The following is an 18571-nucleotide window of genomic DNA, read 5'->3' as shown; positions in this document are numbered from 1 at the left end:
TAACTGTGTAAGGGATGCATATGAAATAAAAATGGAAGAAGAAAAAAAAAAGACTGTCTTTCTTAGTCCTATGAATATAGTACTCCTTAAAATATCTTCTACAAAGCCGACTTGATGGGCATGAACTGCCTTAGTCTGTACTTGTCTTGAAATGTCCTTATTTCTCTGTAAAAATAGAAAGGTAGCTTTGCTGGATATACCACTCTTGGTTGGCAGTTAGCTGCTTTGGGGCCTGGAAATATTGCATTCTGTGCTTTCCTGGCTTTAAGGGTTTCTGATAAGCAATTCTGTTACTCTGGTTCTTCTGCTTCTCTGAATCGGCATTTTCCCTTACAGCTTTGAGTATTGTTTCTTAGCTTTCTGTTCTTGACATCTTGAGTATGGTGTGTTGTGTTCTCTGGTCTCATCTGATTGGGGTTTTAATGTCTCTTGTGTTTGAATGTTTATTTCTCTATACTTGGGAACTTTTCTGCTCTGGTTTCATGGAATAGGTTTTCTACACAATAGTGTTTATCACAGCTCCTACCTCCAACTTGTGTAACTCCATCCGGCCTAGAACTCATTATGCAGACCAGGATGGCCTCAAACTTACAAAGATCTGCCTGCCTCTGCCTCTCAAATGCTGTAAACTGTTATTCCTGGATCCACTGTTGTGTGACAGCAACATCAACAAAAATGGAAGCCTGGAGCTCATGGCATGACTTTCAGGGAACTCAACAGATTGGAGAATGCCTTTTCCAGGCAGCTCGGCTTACCTGAGTTTTCTAGGCAGCTTGGTTTGTCTGAGAGTGTTTCTCAGCTGTCCTCACTGCTTATCTAAGCTTAGGGAGTAAAAGACCTAGAGAATCTGGTAAGCTTTAGGGACTTCCTGAAGCTATTGAGTTGTTTATGTCCTGATTTTGTTATTATTTTTAATCATGTGTGTGTGTGTATGTGTGTGTGTAGTTATGTACATGTGAGTTTAAGTGCCCACAGAGGAAGAGTCAAAGCTACTCCATCTGGAATCACAGAAAATTGTGAGCCAGTTCCAAAGTTTTAACATGGTTCCCTCCAATTGGAAGGTTTTTATCTTGGAATAAACTGCTACATAACATCACTTATTTATCCATTTATTCATCTATTGAATGTATGTGTGCACACATGAATGTCAGAGGACAGCTTATAGTTCCTTCCTTCCACCACGTCAGTCCAGGGATTAATCTCAGGGCATCAGGCGGAGAATAAAGCACCTTTATCCAATGAGCCATCTCACGGGTCCCAATATCTCAATTTTTAATAACTTGTCTCTAAAGATGGTATCTATAGATTTCCATGTGGAAAAATGGGATTTCTCTTCAACAATGACCTGTCTACATGATGACTAGTTGTGCCATCAAAACCTGCAACTGAATGTGAGGTTCCTGGGGACAGTGGGCTTATCCTGCACACAGGACTTCCGGGTGGGGCTTCTGATTGAGTTACCCTCCGGAAGCGGCTTCTGAGTTTGTCCATGTCATGTCAGGTTTGCTTCTCTGTGTTGTACACCCTTGCTTCTGCTCCTTTTTTTTTTTTTTTAACCTCTTTTCATTTCCTTCATGGATTTTGGATTTTGGAAGCTTTTCCTCTATATTTCTCTATAGCCCAGGCTGGCCTTGAACTCAGAGATCCACCTGCCTCTGCCTCCCGAGTGCTGGGATTAAAGGTGTGCGACACCACAACCCAGGGAAAGCCTATTTCTTTATTCTAACTCTTCCTTCCCCAGCTCTCTCAGAGACAGCCTCTAGTCTACCATCTTACTGAGGCAGAATAGAAGACACAGAAAATCGTGGAGCCATGAGAAGGGAAAGAAGCCCCTCATTCTGGAGTCTGGTTCAAGCCATTCACCATCTGAGGAAAAAAGAATTCCATCACAATTAACATTTGCTGGTAAGGCTGCCATGGCAGAGTTAATATTCTTTCATATACAGATATTTTATGTTAAATTAGGAACGACCCACACAGAAGGCTTGTATATATATGTGTATGTATATATGTATATATATATATATATATATGACACATAGGATGTTGATAGGGCCTCATTCCTTTCCCCACACTTTTTTGGGAATCTCAAACAAAACTTAACTTGGAAGCTGGGCATGGAGGTGCATGCCTTTAACCCCAGAACTCGGGAGGCAGAGGCAGGCAGATCTCTGAGTTCTAGGTGAACCTGGTCTACAGAGAGAGTTCCAGGACAGCCAGAGCTACACAGAAACTCTGTCTCAAATAAATAAATAAATAATAAATACATACATACATACATACATACATACATACATACATAAATACATAAATAAATATGTATCAGTACTTTCTTTGGAGCACCAGCTCCCGAATAATGACACGGGAACATTTTATTGATTATGAAAGCTTGACCTTAACTTAGGCTTGCTCCCAACTAGCTGGGCGGTGGTGGCGTACACCTTTAATCCCAGCACTCAGGAGGCAGAGCCAGGCAGATCTCTGTGAGTTTGATCAAAACCCAAAAACTTAAATTAACCCATTTATATTAATCTGTGTTCTGCCATGTGGCTCGTTACCTCTCCTCAGTGCTGTTTGTCCGACTTCCTGGGAAATCTCCATCCCCTCCTGAGGATTTTTTCCCCCACAACATCATCTACAATTAATCTCTTAATGTTTTCACTTTTGTGGGCGGGGGGAGGGGATTAGACAGGGTTTTTCTATGTAGCCCTGGCAGTTCTGGAACTCACTTTGTAGACCAGGCTGGACTCACTGAGATCCAGCCTGGCTCTGCCTCCCACCTCCCGTGTGCTAGGATTAAAGGCATGTGCCACCACAGCCTGGCTCTTGAGGGTTGTTTTTTTTTTTTTTGTTTTGGTTTGGTTTTTGGTTTTTCCAGACAGGGTTTCTCTGTGTAGCTTTGGTGTCTGTCCTGGATCTCGTTTCTGTAGTCCAGGCTGACAGAGAACTCAACAGAGGTCTGCCTGCCTCTGCCTCCTGAGTGCTGGGATTAAAGGTGTGTGCCGCCACTGCCCCTCTGCTCTTGAGGTTCTTAAGTGTTGTTAACTAGGACTTTAAGAATGGACTCAAAGCCAGGTAGTGGTGCACATCTTTAATCCCAACATTTGGGAGGCAGAGACAAGCACATCTCTGAGTTCGAGGCCAGCCTGGTCTACAGAGTGAGTTCCAGGGCAGTCGAGGATACACAGAGAAACCCTATCTAGAAAAAACAAAAATAATAATGGACTCAAACAGAAGCTCAGGGACAATTTTATTAGAGTTTAAAATAAAAACCCTGGGGAAGGCAAACTAAACCTCAGCAGCTGCCTCCAGGAGGAGAATGGAGGTGAGGAGAAAAGCCATGTGGAAAGTGAGAGCTATGGTAGACAAGCAGCCATGTGGATGAGAGGAGGCTTCAGAGAGGGAGAGAGAAGAAGAGGAGGAGAAGAAGGAGGAGGAGAAGATTTGGCCAGTATCTGAAAGAGACAGGAAAAATAAAAAGTACCTTTCTGAGTCCTAACTCAGACCCAACAAATACCATGACTGCTTGGCTTTGTAGGGACTGAATGGGAACTAAAGATCAGGGGAGGAAAAGGTATCTTATTAAGGGGGAAATAATTTTACCTATCTCTTTAGCATGGCTTAAGATGAACCCAAATTTCCTAGGGGTGGTCCTTTGGCCAGGTTATTGAACTGGCCCAAAAGGAATGTTAGGTCTCCACCCAGGATAGATTCTGTCCTCTTGCCCCTAAGGAGCTTTTCCTCCTTCGCCTTTATTGTCGCTGTAACCGTACCATTCATTACCTCCTGGCTTCTGTCTTTGCTGTCCTGCGGACATCTGAGTTTTGTTCCCTTTGGTAACATACTTTCTCTCTGGCTACCTTAAGACCTTTTCTTCTGTCACTGACATTTCCCAGTAAGCATCACAGTGTTGCTTTCCTGTGACCCACATCTTGTGTAGGCATTGGGAAGTGCCGGCCATTTCTACTAATTACGTCTGTAGGAGGGAGCTCCCATAACAAATTACTGACGCCTAGTGGCCATCTGTGTGGTGACCAAACACTCCAGTGTACCGGGAAGTCCGGATTTCCTCACTTCAGGACGCAGGATGTTCAAAGATAAAGCCGGGACGGCACTGAACAAGCAAGGGCAGTCTGCTTCCTTCCTTCCTTCACCTTAACCACCTTCCTCCCCTCCTGGAGCACACAAGGAACTAGCAAGCTACGCACACCTTCTCACCATAACCTGTAACTCCTGCCTGGAGGGGTAGGAGACCCTGACGCTCAGGTCGGAATTGGTGAAGAAGGCGTATTGCATCACACTGACCTCTAGAGGGCAATGTTGCCCGATTTCGCAAGCCACTTTCTAGCTAGCATTTCTGGAGCAGTGTGTGGGCGAGGGTGTGTGTGCATAAGAAGAGGGATTCCCACAGGCGCACATTTTTCTTTCTCTTTTGCATGTAGATCTGTGGCGCAACCAAACAGTCCTGCAGAACGTACATTTTTTTTTTTTTTTTTTTGGTTTTTCGAGACAGGGTTTCTCTGTGTAGCTTTGCGCCTTTCCTGGAACTCACTTGGTAGCCCAGGCTGGCCTCGAACTCACAGAGATCCGCCTGGCTCTGCCTCCCGAGTGCTGGGATTAAAGGCGTGCGCCACCACCGCCCGGCTGTACATTTATATGTTATCTTATTTTGGTCGTGTTTGCCAACTTGTTTGTTAGGTTGTTGTGAAGCCTTCACTCCAGAGCCCGTGAGGGCTTCCCACTTGAGATCCTCCCGTCTCAGTCGGAGTTAGGAGAATATGCCCTTATGCGCCCTGTATTACATTGATTTAATTGAAATTTTTTACTGAGCTGCCCCGCTTTCCCCTCTCTATGCTAACTAACGTTCTCAAAAGCAAATGCTGTTCCCTTAGGACCCTCATTAACTGGGCAGAATAAAGAAGTGGCGACACACTGGAAACGGGATAACAACTCTCTGGGGGAGAACATCTGCGGGAGGTGGGAGGAAGGGAGAGTGGAAACTGGGATTAGCAGAGGTTCCGGTGCTGAATGGGCGCAATTACTGTAAGTCTTGGCTTGACAGAATTACACCCAGGCTGCGAGCCATAGCTTCCTCCGCCTTAACCTTGATTTATAAACTGTGGCCACAGCTTCTTTCCCCAAAAACCTGCAGCTCCGCTTCAGCGTCCAGCCTGGCAAGCTTGCTTCTACGCTCCAGTCCTACTCATCTTACTGGGGTTCTTGGATCCAGCCTCATCTATGATAGGCTGAACTGGACCTCGTGAAGCATTCATTGTTATCCCCATGAAAATGGCAGAATGCTTGTGACACTGTGGAGTCAGATGAACTCCAGCACCAGTTTTCCACTCACTAGCTGGGTGTGCTTCCTTAGACTTAAGAGTTTAAGAAATGGTGGCGCACGCCTTTAATCCCAGCACTCGGGAGGCAGAGGCAGGTGGATCTTGGTGAGTTCGAGGCCAGCCTAGTCTACAGAGCGAGATCCAGGAAAGGTGCAAAACTACACAGAAAAACCCTGTCTCGAATAAGAAAAAAGAAAAAGAAATGCCTGTTGCTCTTTGCTCTAGGTTGTATTTCCAGCCCTTGGGGGCGGCGGGGGCGGGGGGTGCTGGTGGGGGGAAGGATTCAGCCATAAGCATGCTGGATAAAAATTCACCGCTTGCCGCCACGTTCAGAATTTGTGCAGATCGTGGATTCCCACCCAAAGGCGCCGGGTCCCCTCAGATTACTAGAATGCAAATGGAAGAGCTACACTTTATTTTTAGGTTTATGTGTATGATTGCTTTGCCAGTATGCATATATACCACATGCATGCAGCGCCCTCGGAGGCCAGAGGAGTGTCAGACAACCTGGAGCCGCAGTTGTGGGCGGATGTTGGGATCCTCTGTAGCCGCAACACGTGCTCAAAACCGATCAGCGATCGCTCCAGCTCCCACCCCCACCCCCGAGAACTACAATTTTAGTATGCTCCGGACAGGGAAGCTGCAGGCTCCTTCCCGGCCTCCACAAGTCCCCTCAGCGTGAATCCACCTTAGCTCGTCCACCCCGACAGACGCACCCTCTGACCGAGACAGACTTCCACGGAACCCCACCCCTCCGCTGCGCACGCACCACCCAGTGCGCGCCGACCTAGCACAGCTAGCCACGCCCCGGCTCGGGCCAAGCGAGGGGGCGGGGAGGCCTCCTGGGTGGGCGCATGCGCAGTCCTTCCTCTCCCTGCAGTCGCACTTTCGCGTTTCGGCTACGAGTCCTTTTTGTCCCCTACTGCGTGCGGTGTCAGCTTCCCCGCGGAAGTCCCGGCTGCGAGGGAAGAAGATGGCAACCACTGCGGCGCTCCCTGGGGCTGCGGCCGGCCGAGCGAACAAACGTGGCGGCGGCGCGGGCGGCGGAGGCACCCAAGGTGCGGAGGAGGAGCCGCCGCCGCCCCTGCAGGCCGTCCTAGTGGCGGATAGCTTCAACCGCCGCTTCTTCCCCATCTCCAAGGACCAGCCTCGGGTGAGCGCCCGGCACGCGAGCAGCCCGCGGGCCTGGAGGGTGGCGGGCTGCAGGAGGTTGCCACTGTGGCTACTTAGTGCAGCGTGCTCTGGAAGTCACCCTAAAGTCGGATTTGTCTGGTTGGAGGTGGGTGGAGGGATTGACTGTCCCAACAGGTGAGTGGCCTGCAAACGTGCATTCTCGCAGGGCTGGTCCACCCAGCCGTGGGAGAAACAGAGAGGGCTGCATGTTGGAGCAGCGCTTGACAGACGCCTTCCCCTAGGGGACTTGGTAGCTCAAGAGGGCCCTTTGCTGCTTTTAACCTTGCAAGGGAGAGACGGGTAGTTAAAGAAATAGCTTCGGGAAAGGCGATGGTAATACACCTGAAAGAGAAAAGACTGGATCTCGGGCTGGTGCGGGCTTTTTTCCTTCCATCTGCGGAAAGGAGAACCGGATGGGTTACCGTCACCCTCAGAATTACCTAGACATAGGAAATTGGTCTTGGGGTTACAGACTGCTGGGTCACTCAGCAACCCATAGTTCACTCAGACACAGATTTGCCTAAGAAAATTTTCTGAAGCTTAATGGTGTTCATTTTTGACAAGTGTTTGAGTGGTTACCTATGACTCCTAGTGGTAATAGAAGGAAATTTTATAGAAAGAAAGCCTTCGTGCTTAGAGTTCTGGAGCTATGATTTAGGGCCAACATTTATCCTTTGCCAGCTCTGGTCTACTATAACATGTCTGTGTCTGATAACCATGCCTACTAAGCCCAAATCTCAGGACCTTAGACTGAACCTCAGAGCAGTCCATGAATAGCACAAACAGGAACCTGTTTACTTTAGAATTAAGAGATAAAGCAAACTGTAGTGTCTAGATACGCAGATAGAAGGAGCAGTGGGGTACCCAAAGTATAATCATGGATTGAAGACCTCAGACTTTTTCGTATCCTGCCCCGTAGGTCCTCTTGCCCCTGGCCAATGTGGCGCTAATTGACTACACTCTGGAATTCCTGACTGCCACAGGTGTGCAGGAAACATTTGTCTTTTGCTGCTGGAAGGCTGCTCAGATCAAAGAACACTTGCTGTAAGGTTCCACTTCTCCTTTTCATGTTCCGCCATCTTTTCCCAGTTTATTTTCAGGATGGTTATGACAAAGTTAAGGTATGTGAGGAGGGAAAAAATTTGCATCTGTTCAGCTCTCAAGTAAGGTTTAGTGTCTGCCTCGCTTTTCCTGAGGCAGGCTGCTGAGCACCCTCTGCCTTGAGGTTCTGGTGACAGAAAGTCAAGGCTGATGTGGTTTTCTGAGTCTCACACAGTTTGGTCCCAGGAGTTTTGCTTTTTATTTGATGGCTTCAGTGTTACTAGAAGAGCAACTTTATCTTGACACTGAGTTTCCAAATATTGTATGTTCTGACCCCAAGGACAAGAACAAGCTCTTAACCCTTCTCTGCCCGCTGCCCACCTTCGTTTCGAGCCCATAGGAAATTCTTTTTAAACTTAAAATCTTGGGAGAGTGAGTCTCAGAATTTATGAGTTTGAGAAATAAAGACTAGTATATTAGCAGGTTTTCCATGATACAATGTTTAAATTTGATATGGACTTCAGAACAAGAAAGATGACATGAAAAAATATATTCTTGGAATACTTTCATACCCTAGATTTCTAGTTCAAACTCACATTTGAAGACAGGAGTCGAGGAACAGAAAGGAAATAGCCTAATTTCTCGAACACATAAAACTAATGACGCTGGATACTGAAACCACTCATTATAGTTTATAAGTCTCTTTGAAGCCAGGGACGCTGGCAGGAACCCAGAGAAGCCATAGAGAAGTGTGGATGCTAAAGGGAGGTGGAAAGTCAGGTCTGTGATCAGTTGCTTAATTTATCATTCCTCTCACTACCTTTCCTGTAGGAAATCCAAATGGTGCCATCCTACATCCCTCAACGTTGTTCGAATAATTACATCAGAGCTATACCGATCACTAGGAGATGTCCTCCGTGACGTGGATGCCAAGGCCTTGGTGCGCTCTGACTTTCTTCTGATATATGGAGATGTCATCTCAAATATCAATATTACCAGAGCCCTAGAGGAACACAGGTCAGGGTGGGGAAAATGCCAGGGATAAGACTTAGGGACCAGCAGAGCCCTAAGACTACTCTGCCTGGTGTTCTTTATAGGTTAAGACGGAAGCTAGAAAAAAATGTGTCTGTGATGACAATGATCTTCAAAGAGTCATCCCCCAGCCACCCTACACGCTGCCACGAGGACAACGTGGTGGTAGCTGTGGATAGTACCACCAACCGGATTCTGCATTTCCAGAAGACCCAAGGCCTCCGGCGATTTTCATTTCCCTTGGTAAGTGGGTATCTGGGGAACTCCAGGTGGGAGGAGCTGAGCTTCTAGAAGGGTAAGTTAAAGCCTCTGTGACCTCTCCCACAGAACCTGTTCCAGAGCAGCAGAGATGGAGTGGAGATTCGGTATGACTTACTGGACTGTCACATCAGCATCTGCTCTCCTCAGGTGAATGCTCCAGAACAGGGCTGCATACCCAAAGAGTAGAGCTTTCGGGGGTCTGTTATTGCTCCAGGGATTATGTCTTCTCCCACTCTGTCCTATCTGTTGTTAAAGAGCTGCTATTACCTCATTCCCGGTATGTTGGAAACCAAGTCTAGGTCTAGGTTTTATTCCAGAGTCAATTATTATGGGGTTAGAGGCTCTCTGGGACTTAATCTTTGTTTCCTGAGGAAGTACTTAACTTTAGCACATGCTGTTTCCCCCACAGGTAGCTCAACTCTTCACAGACAATTTTGACTACCAAACTCGAGATGATTTTGTGCGAGGCCTATTAGTGAATGAGGAGGTGAGAAATAGCTTCCAAAACCTCTAGAAGAAAGGATTTACCTTACTCTGGTAACCTTTGGTTCCCTTTTCTGTTTCATTAGGCCTTCAGAGGGAGGAAGATAGCTAGAAAGCTGGGAGAAACAGTCCACAAAGAAAACAGGCCGTCTTTGAGTGGCAGTGAGGTTTAGAGAGGGTTCTGCTTTGGGACTGTCTTCCTGCCTTCTGGACTGGGCGATCTCCCTTCTCTTCCTTCAGATCCTAGGAAACCAGATCCACTTGCATGTGACATCTAGGGAGTATGGTGCCCGGGTCTCCAACCTACACATGTACTCAGCTATCTGTGCTGACGTCATCCGCCGATGGGTCTACCCTCTCACTCCAGAAGTGAACTTCACCGACAGCACCACGCAGAGCTACACTCATTCCCGGCACAACATCTACCGAGGGCCTCAAGTCAGCCTGGGCCACGGCAGCGTTCTGGAGGAAAATGTGCTCCTGGGAGCTGGCACTGTCATTGGCAGCAACTGCTCCATCTCCAACAGTGTCATTGGCCCCGACTGCCACATTGGTGAGTCACATTGGTGACTGCCACATTGGGGGGGGGGAGGGGGAGTCCAGCAGCCGTCCCACAGATACGGGCCTGGAGTGTGTCTCCAGGGGCTAGGGAGGGTACCAGGTCCACAACTACCTTAACTCCAGTTCAGGGGAATCCAATGAACTCTTCTGGCCTCCTCAGGCACCAAACATACATGTGGTACACATACATGCAAAACATTAAAAATCCAGTTAATAAATCTTGAGGGTGGGAGGAGAAAGAAAGAAGGAGAGTCCTTGTGCTTGTTGGCACACTTTCGGTTTTTGAGACAGCTGGCCTTGAATTTACAGAGACCCACCTGCTTCCACCTCCCAAGTGCTGGCATTAAAGTCATGAGCCACCACCGCCAGTGTTGGGCCCACATTTACAATCCCAGCACCTGGGAGATGGAGACAGGAGGATTACAAGTGTGAGGCCAGCCTGGAACTGTATGTTGAAACCTGTATTAAACAACACAGGCAGGGGGCAGGAAGAAGGAAGTTAGCTGGCCACAGTTGTGTATGATCCCATCTGCTCAGGAGCATAACTCGAGTCAGGGTTTGAGGCCAGCTTGGGCAACAACACAGTGAGACTCATCTCAAAAACAATTAACAACAGCAAACAAACAAACAAAAAAACAACAGAAAAAGAAAAGGGCACACAGGAGAGAATAAGAATTTGACAGCTGATAGGTGGCCTATGACTTTTTGGGGGATGGTTATCAAGACAGGTTTTCTCTGTGTAGCTCTGGCTGTCCTGGAACTCTGTAAACCAGGCCTACCTCTGCTTCCTGAGTGCTGGGATTAAAGGCGTGCTCCACTGCCACCCAGCCTCGTCTGACTCTTAAGATGACTGTTCACAATCTGGAATGGCCTCTGCTGTGTTCATATTTGGATCCAAGTGGAGAGTGAGCATGTACCTATGCTTAGCCACTACAGTTTACAAAGGGCATGTGTGTTCTCTAACCCTCAAAGAGATGGTGTGAGGGAGGGCTGGGTGTTCTGAGTGTGGACTTAAGGTGTTCTTTTTGCTCCCCTATAATGGTGGTCTTCCTCTTGACAACTCACTTTGGTTGAAGAATATAAGACTAGTAGTTAGCCCTTTGAATCCAATAGTAGGATTCAAATTCTGTAATACACACATGACTGTTATAAGGTTTATTTATAGTTCATTCTGAGAAATCCTGAAGGTTCTCAGGGAAGCATATGTAGAGTATAAAATTATTGTAAGCGTAGTAGAGGATGGGCAGTCTGCTCTCAGGGCTGACCTGGGAAGGGTCTGGATGTTTCGACATCCTGTTGCAGGTGAATGTCAGAGTTAGGTGGGAGCTGGGGCTGGTGTCAATCAGCCTTGTCCTCCATGAAGGACTGTTTCAGAGGTGGACCCTGAGTGACCAGAAGTCCTCCTCATTCTGAGCCAGGTGATAATGTGGTCCTGGACCAGGCCTACCTGTGGCAGGGAGTCCGCGTGGCTGCTGGATCACAGATACACCAGTCTCTGCTCTGTGACAAAGCTGAGGTCAAGGAGCGGGTCACACTGAAGCCACACTGTGTCCTCACTTCCCAGGTAAGGCCCGTTCCAGGCTGGGCACAGTCCTGAATTGAGTAGTGATTGTGCCAAGTCGAGGGACCATATTCCTGTAAACATTTCTCTGACCTTCTTCTTAGTTTAGTATAATGCCAGAATGAAATAGGAAGCATTATTCTGATGGTCAAAATATAGTTCTCCTCAGTGCATTAAGTCTGCCACTCCATCCTTTTTTCTTTCAGGTGGTTGTGGGCCCAGATATCACCCTGCCTGAGGGCTCGGTGATCTCTCTGCACCCTCCAGATGCAGAGGAAGAGGAAGATGATGGCCAGTTCAGTGATGATTCTGGGGCTGACCAGGAAAAGGAGAAAGTGAGGCTGAAAGGTGTGAGGCTGAACAGGTGTGGGGCATCTGTGCATCTCTCTGCCCCGTAGAAGAGCCTGTCTTGCCAGAGAAGTCGGTGCTGCTGCTAGGCCTTCTCAAAAGATCAATCAATGCCTTTTCCAGGTTACAACCCAGCAGAAGTAGGCTTTGAAGGGCAGGGATACCTCTGGAGAGCTGCAGATGTGAGCATGACGGAAGAGGAGGAGCTGCGGCAGAGTCTGTGGGGTAAGCTTAGACCTACCTGCCTGCCTGCTACGTAACCTGAGTAGTTTTGAGACCTTTGAATGCCTCGGGATCTGATTATTATTGCATCCTCAATTCATACTGACAGGACACAGATTTTGATGTCTGTCAGTGTTTAGATCTGGTCTTTTTTTTTTTTTTTTTAAACTTAGTGATGTATGTATGTGTGCACGTGTGTGTGAGAGCGTGTTTGTGTGAGCATGTGTGTGTGAGCGTGTGTGTGTGTGTGTGTGTGTGTGTGTGTGTGTGAGCGTGTGTGTGTGTGTGTGTGTGTGTGTGTGTGTGTGTTTGTGTTTATGTTTATGTATGCATGTGCCGTATCAGAGTACAGATGAGAGGACCACTTCCTAGGCTAGTGCGCTTGCTGTGTAGTGAGCGTGACCTTGAGCCTCCCGCTCCTCCATTTCCTCGGTGCTGGTATCACAGGCGTGCACAGCGCACCCGGCTTCTGACGGTGGGAGCCAAGCACTCCACCACCTGAGCTTTCCTTGTTCTTAGGACTCACAATCAATGTGGAAGACGAAAGTGAAACTGAAAGTGAGGGAAGTGTGGATTCTGAGGAGCTGGACAGCCGAGCGGGATCCCCTCAATTGGACGACATCAAAGGTGTGAACAAAGTGGGAAAGTTTACTCTTTGCTTGAATCTGCTAGCCAAAGGCTCAAGTTTCTCCCATCCAGGCTTTGCTGTGAAAGCCGGAACTAGATGACTTAAAGCAGAGCATCTGGAAAGGTGAATTTCTTTCCTTTCAGTATTCCAGAATGAGGTCCTGGGAACGCTGCAGCGAGGCAAAGAGGAGAATATTTCCTGTGACAATCTAGTCCTGGAGATCAACTCTCTCAAGTAAGAGCACCCTGTTTCTTCTCTGGCTGCCCCAAGAGCAGAGATGTCCTCTCCAAGCGTTTCTTCCCAGAGTAGGAGACTGGATAGGAGAAGGCCAGGCGTGTTTGGAGCAGGAACATTGGCATCTAGCCTCAGAGTAGATTTCCTCTCCTCCAGCATGCTGTCAGAACCCTCCTGCGCTTAGAGCTGAAGGATGGTGAACCCTGGAGTTACTTCTGCTGCAGCAAAAGGCCTGGAGAGAGCAACTTGGGGAAAGAGGGCTTTGTTTTGGCTCACAGTTTGAGGATACAGTTCGAGGTGGTGGGAGTGGGGAGCAGCTGGTCCCATGGCACCTGCGGCAAAGCAGCGGAAGTGAATGCTGGTGCTCAGCCAGAGAATAAGTCTAACCACACGTGCAGAGATTTGTCTCCTAGGATGATTCCAGGTCCCGTCAAGTGGACCATCACTGTTAACCATAACACATGTGAATCTCCCCACAGGTATGCCTACAACATTAGCCTAAAGGAGGTGATGCAGGTCCTCAGTCATGTGGTCCTGGAGTTCCCCCTGCAGCAGATGGATTCCCTGCTTGACCCAAACCGCTACTGTGCCCTGCTGCTTCCTGTAAGCAAAGACTGAGGCCAGGTGCAAGGGAGTGAGTGGAGGCAGCTGACCGTCTCTGCAGGGCTGTCGTAGAGGAGGCTGGGAGGCAGCTGACGGTCTCTGCAGGGCTGTCTTAGAGGAGGCTGGGGGGCAGCTGACCGTCTCTGCAGGGCTGTCTTAGAGGAGGCTGGGAGGCAGTGGGCTCGCTGTGGGCCTAGGTTGCTTCGGGGTCCATTCTTCTTGCCTGTGGAAGGTGGTTGGTTTCTGGAGTGGCAGTGGCAGGTCCAGGTCTGGTAATATTTAATACTGAATGGTCTTTGAGACCCCAGGATTGAGAGCATTCAGGCCCCCAAAAGGACATTCAGAAGTAGTCCTGGAAATCAGCTATTATGGAACATATCTGCAGTTTAACTCTTCCAGGAAGTTAAGGCAAAAGGATCACTGGAGCCTAGCCAGGATAACACAGCAAAATTCCATCTCAAGACCAAAGTCTAAAACAACATGAAGAATAGACCTGGTGTTACAGAGCCCACAATGATTTGACCCAGAACAAGATTAACCCCTGGCTGGGGATAGGTATTTTGAGACAGCATCTGTCTGACCCACTTTTCCCTTCCCTGAGAAAGGTAATTCTTTCCAACCTCTCATTGGAACAGTTCTAAATGCCTCTTACATGATTCTGTAATGCCTACATCATCTCCCTCTTGTCCTTCCATGTCATCAATATTGATTGTCTTTGCTGTTCAGCTTCGGGAGCATGCTAAGGAACATACCACAGTTCATTTCCCCCTTCCCCTCCTTTTCCCATAGCTGCTCAAAGCCTGGAGCCCTGTTTTTAAGAACTACATAAAGCGTGCAGCTGACCATTTGGAAGCACTGGCAGCCATTGAGGACTTCTTCCTGGAACACGAAACTCTTGTTACTTCCCTGGCCAAGGTGAACACCATCTCACACTTCGTACCCTCCATGTACTTTGAAGCAGGCCTTCACGACCCCTGCAGAAACACAAAACTGAGGTTAACTTTTGCCCATCCTAAGTTTGTTCACCACACCATCTGTCCCTGGGATCTTGATTACTGCTAGGGTAATGCAGCGAGAGCCAGCCTGGTGCTGGTGAGGCAGCCATTGGGGCTGGCCTGAGGGTGCACTAGCCAAGCATTCATCAGGAGGTCCATGGGTCGTGCCTGTCTCAGTACAGTTCACTCTTGTGCCTTGTGTCGTTTCTCCCGCCCCCCCCCCCTCCCCGCCAAGACAGGGTTTCTCTGTGTAGTTTTGGCACCTTTCCTGGAACTCACTCTGTAGACCAGGCTGGTCTCGAACTCACAGAGATCCGCCTGCCTCTGCCTCCCGAGTGCTGGGATTAAAGGTGTGCTGCACCACCACCACCACCACCACCACCACCACCACCACCCGGCTCACTCTTGTCTTTCTTTTGGGTGATAGTGATGATGATTTGCTTGGTGTCTGTTTGTTTTCCTCAAACTGGCTTTAAACTTGTGATGCAGTTGACTTTGGATTCCTGATCCTCCTGCCTCTATCCCCAACCCCCAAATGTTGGCATTACAAGTGGCACATACCACTCTGCCCGTTCTCTTGTCTATTTTGAAGAGGCTACTTGGTGCATGGGAGGAAGCTGAGAGCCTGGAGGTGCTAAGATCTCCTCTCTGATGTTAGCCATTGTTGTTGTTATATCCTTGCTGGATCCGAAGGACCCTGAGCTTCCCCTTTGCTGACTTCCTGTAGGTTCTGATGGCCTTTTACCAGCTGGAGATCTTGGCTGAGGAAACAATCTTGAGCTGGTTCAGTCAAAGAGACGTAACTGACAAAGGCCAGCAGTTGCGCAAGAATGGACAGGTAGGTCAGGCTGCCCTCCGCTGCCCGATGCCCTAGTTCTCCACCTAGTCCTCCACCTCCACTCTCGGGACTTTGTGGTCAGGGCTGTTTATCCAACAACAAGAACAAGGGGAATACATGTTTCTCCCCTCTGCTTCCTTGCAGCTGCAGAGGTTCATCCAATGGCTAAAAGAGGCAGAAGAGGAATCATCTGAGGATGACTGACGCTGACTGCCGGTTCCCATGGTGTGTTATTGGTTGCCCTCCTAACAGATGAGGCGGAACAAGAAAGCTAGCTGCAGAATCATGAATGGCTGCTACAGACCGAGACTTAACAGAAGTTGCAACTACAGTGTTCTTCCTACTGCTGGCAGCCGTGTGCTTCTCGTCCTGACTGACGTTGGGATGCGGGAGGTTAGGAAAATTTAGACAGCCCTGCAGTTGGAGGTAGGCCAGAGGAAGCCCTTTGTTCTCCAGCTTCCCTCAGGACAGTAAAGAGCAGCTGGCCCTCTCTCTGGTTTGTATTTGTTAATATTAAAAAGAGGGGTGTTCGGGCTTCTCGCCATCTCTGTCTGATCAGCCAGGAGAGAAGTTAGGTGATCTGACTTAGCTGCTTTTAGCCAACACCTGGAGGGAAGGGAGAAGGCTTGTGGTGGCCACAAGGTGGTGCTATGCTACCTGATTAATTCCGTTCCCCTGGCACATGGGAAGTGAATGGCTGAACTGCCTTCCCAAGCTCCATAGACCAGTCTTGTGGTCGTGGAGCGGTGTGCCAGAGCCTATTTCCATAGCCTTTCCTGGTCTGAACACCCTCTACCCTAGGGTGATGGTGTCAGGCATATATGAAGCCATCTGCCACTCCAGCCTTTTCCAGTTGATCAGTACTGGTTCTGTCAGAGATACTGGGCCACATTCATCTTAACAGATACGGAAATCAATACCCTGGATGTGAGCACACGCCTTTAATCCCAGCACCCTGGAGGCAGAGGCAGGTGGAGCTCCGTGAGTTCAAAGCCACCCTGGTCTACAGAGTGAGTTCAGGGCCAGCTGGGGCTACACAGAGAAACCCTGAGAGCAGTGGGGGAGTAAAGAAACCCACCTAAGATGTTATGAATCTTTCAGGGCATAACTAAGGACTTTGACCTTACAGTTCAGAAGTCTGTCTGCGTTAGTGAAGTAGAAACTGTCCCAGAAGCAAATGAACCCAAAAGCCAGGCATGGACATGCTAAGAACACAGACATTCCCGTGAAGTGTGCTTTCTCTTAGGCTGAGTTTAGCATGTGGCAGGTGTTCTGCTAAATAGTCATGTGTTCTCTCATCTGACCGTTGCCGTCAGCCTTGTGACGCAGTGCTTGTCATTTTCTGAGGAGATGGCTGCCTGCAGCCCAGCGAGGCCATGTGACTGGTCACTCCCCGAGGCAGAGTTTGCCTCTGACCCTCGAACTGGAGTCTGTCACTGCTCTGCAGCTCCGTGACCTCAGCACTCTCCTTCTGTGAGGTCTTTGCTGCCTTCGTATAGAGTGAGTGGGTCATTAAGTTTCTCGTGACACTAACCTGTAGTAAATGTCACCCTACACACACCTGACATCACATACGAAAGGTGCCTCTGTTTCATTTGAGTGGGAAAGAACAAGCTAAAGAAGGGCTGCTAAACTCTGCCTGGTGCAGAGGCTTCTTTTGAAAAGGAAAAAAAAAAATGTTTTGGCATGGTAGCAACACTTGTCAGCACTTGGAAAGTGGAAGCAAGCGGTTCAGGAGTTCCAGGCTAGCCTGGGCTATGGGAGACCCTGGCCAGGTCCAAGATCTAATACCTGGAGCACATACAGAGATGATGGCCTGACCTTTGGGACAATTAAGCTGTAAGACATCTTGATCTGTTCCAGATAGTGCGCAGATCAGAAATGACAGAACTTTAAGAAGGGATCCTTCTAGTTTTGGTAATAGAGAAGGTTTCACCAAACTGTGATGCTGTCAGCTTAGGAAGGGAAGAAGGAAGGTTAGAGCACCTCCAAAACAGAGCTCGCCAAGTCCATGAAGGGATAGAACAGGAGGGGTCCTGAGTGATGTGGCAACACTGTGAAACATTGAAAATGGAGCAGAAGGGCTAGAGAGTGGATCAACAGCTAAGAGCACTTGTTCTTACAGAGGACCCAGGTTCGATTCCCAGCACCCATGAGCATAACTCCAGCTCTAGGATACCCATGCTACACAGACACACATGTAGCAAAACACTCATTCACATGAAAATCAGTGTTGCTGGGTGGTGGTGGCTCACATGTTTAATCCCAGCACTTGGTGTACAAAATGAGTTCCAGGACAGCCAGGACTGTTACACACAGAAACCCTGTCTCAAAAAACCACAAGAAAAGAAAAAGAAAAAATGTTAATGGAGTAGTAAAAGTGACTTAGAATAGATGGTTCTTCTTACTGGGGTAGTGTTATTAACAAGCCAGTATAAGGTCTAGCACAGAGGTCCTCAACCTTCTTTTGCCTCGACCCTTTAATACAGTTGCTCACGTGGTGACCCCCAGCTATAAAATCATGTTCCTTGCTACTTCATAGCTGTAATTTTGCTACTGTTACGAATTGTAAGTAACTGTGTTTTGTGGTGGTCTTAGGTGACCCCTGCGAAAGGGTTGTTTGACCTCCCCATAGGGGTCACACCCACAGGTTGAGAACCACTGGTCTAGAGCCTTAGAGGAAAGTAAAGATGTGGAGAGAGGAACTCACACCAAGATCCACTGATAAAGATGTCCCTGCGCACACACCATTGCCACTTACAGATCTAGCCAGGTGACTAGCCTCTTCTCTACAAGAATTGTACAGTTGAGTCTGTAAACAATGGTAGGGAGGACATCACCAAAGAAATATGTTCAAGAAAGCCATGAGAAACCAGGCGTGGAGCATGACTGTAATCCCAAGATCTGTGTATAGAGTTGACTAGTAAGTGTCACTGGGGTAATGGACACTTGGGGGGCGAAGGCAGGGGGATCAGGAGCCCATGTCATCCTCAGTCATACAGCCAGTTTGAGGTCAGTCCAGGCTGTGTGACACCTTGTCTCAGAAATTGTCACACGTTTCCAGACTTAACAGAGCCTGTGGGTTCCCGGCATGATGAAAGTCCTATGAGATTTCAAGATGTCAGAGCCCTTGACTCAGTCAGAAACATGGTTGGGATGGGGTATTAAGTTGACTGAAGAATTCAGGAAAACTGTGTGAGTGCTGGAACGCTGCATCCACACATTGACTAGAACCCCCAAGTCTAAAACAGC

The 18571-nt window shown here is 48.4% G+C and overlaps 1 protein-coding gene across 2 annotated transcripts; it reads left to right on the top strand.

The window, feature by feature from the left end:
* Positions 1-6216: 6216 nt before the first annotated feature.
* On the top strand, positions 6217-15853 carry Eif2b5 (eukaryotic translation initiation factor 2B subunit epsilon). Of its 2 annotated transcripts, none has more exons than XM_028857545.2 (16): positions 6217-6492; positions 7432-7556; positions 8385-8570; positions 8651-8828; positions 8913-8993; positions 9256-9333; positions 9570-9882; positions 11309-11454; positions 11658-11799; positions 11923-12024; positions 12541-12648; positions 12793-12883; positions 13363-13486; positions 14276-14401; positions 15209-15319; positions 15464-15853. In XM_028857545.2, exons 1-16 carry the CDS (start codon positions 6313-6315, stop codon positions 15521-15523), a joined length of 2151 nt encoding a protein of 716 aa, XP_028713378.1. In that variant the 5' UTR covers positions 6217-6312; the 3' UTR covers positions 15524-15853. The 2 variants fall into 2 exon arrangements, 1 of the variants encoding a protein (XP_028713378.1); XR_005092563.1 differs by having other exon boundaries at positions 6253-6492; positions 13886-14401.
* The last annotated feature ends 2718 nt before the right edge of the window (positions 15854-18571 follow it).

This window comes from Peromyscus leucopus, chromosome 12 (genome assembly GCF_004664715.2).
Source record: "Peromyscus leucopus breed LL Stock chromosome 12, UCI_PerLeu_2.1, whole genome shotgun sequence".
NCBI lineage: Eukaryota > Metazoa > Chordata > Mammalia > Rodentia > Cricetidae > Peromyscus > Peromyscus leucopus.
This window is presented reverse-complemented; position numbering and strand designations above follow the sequence as displayed.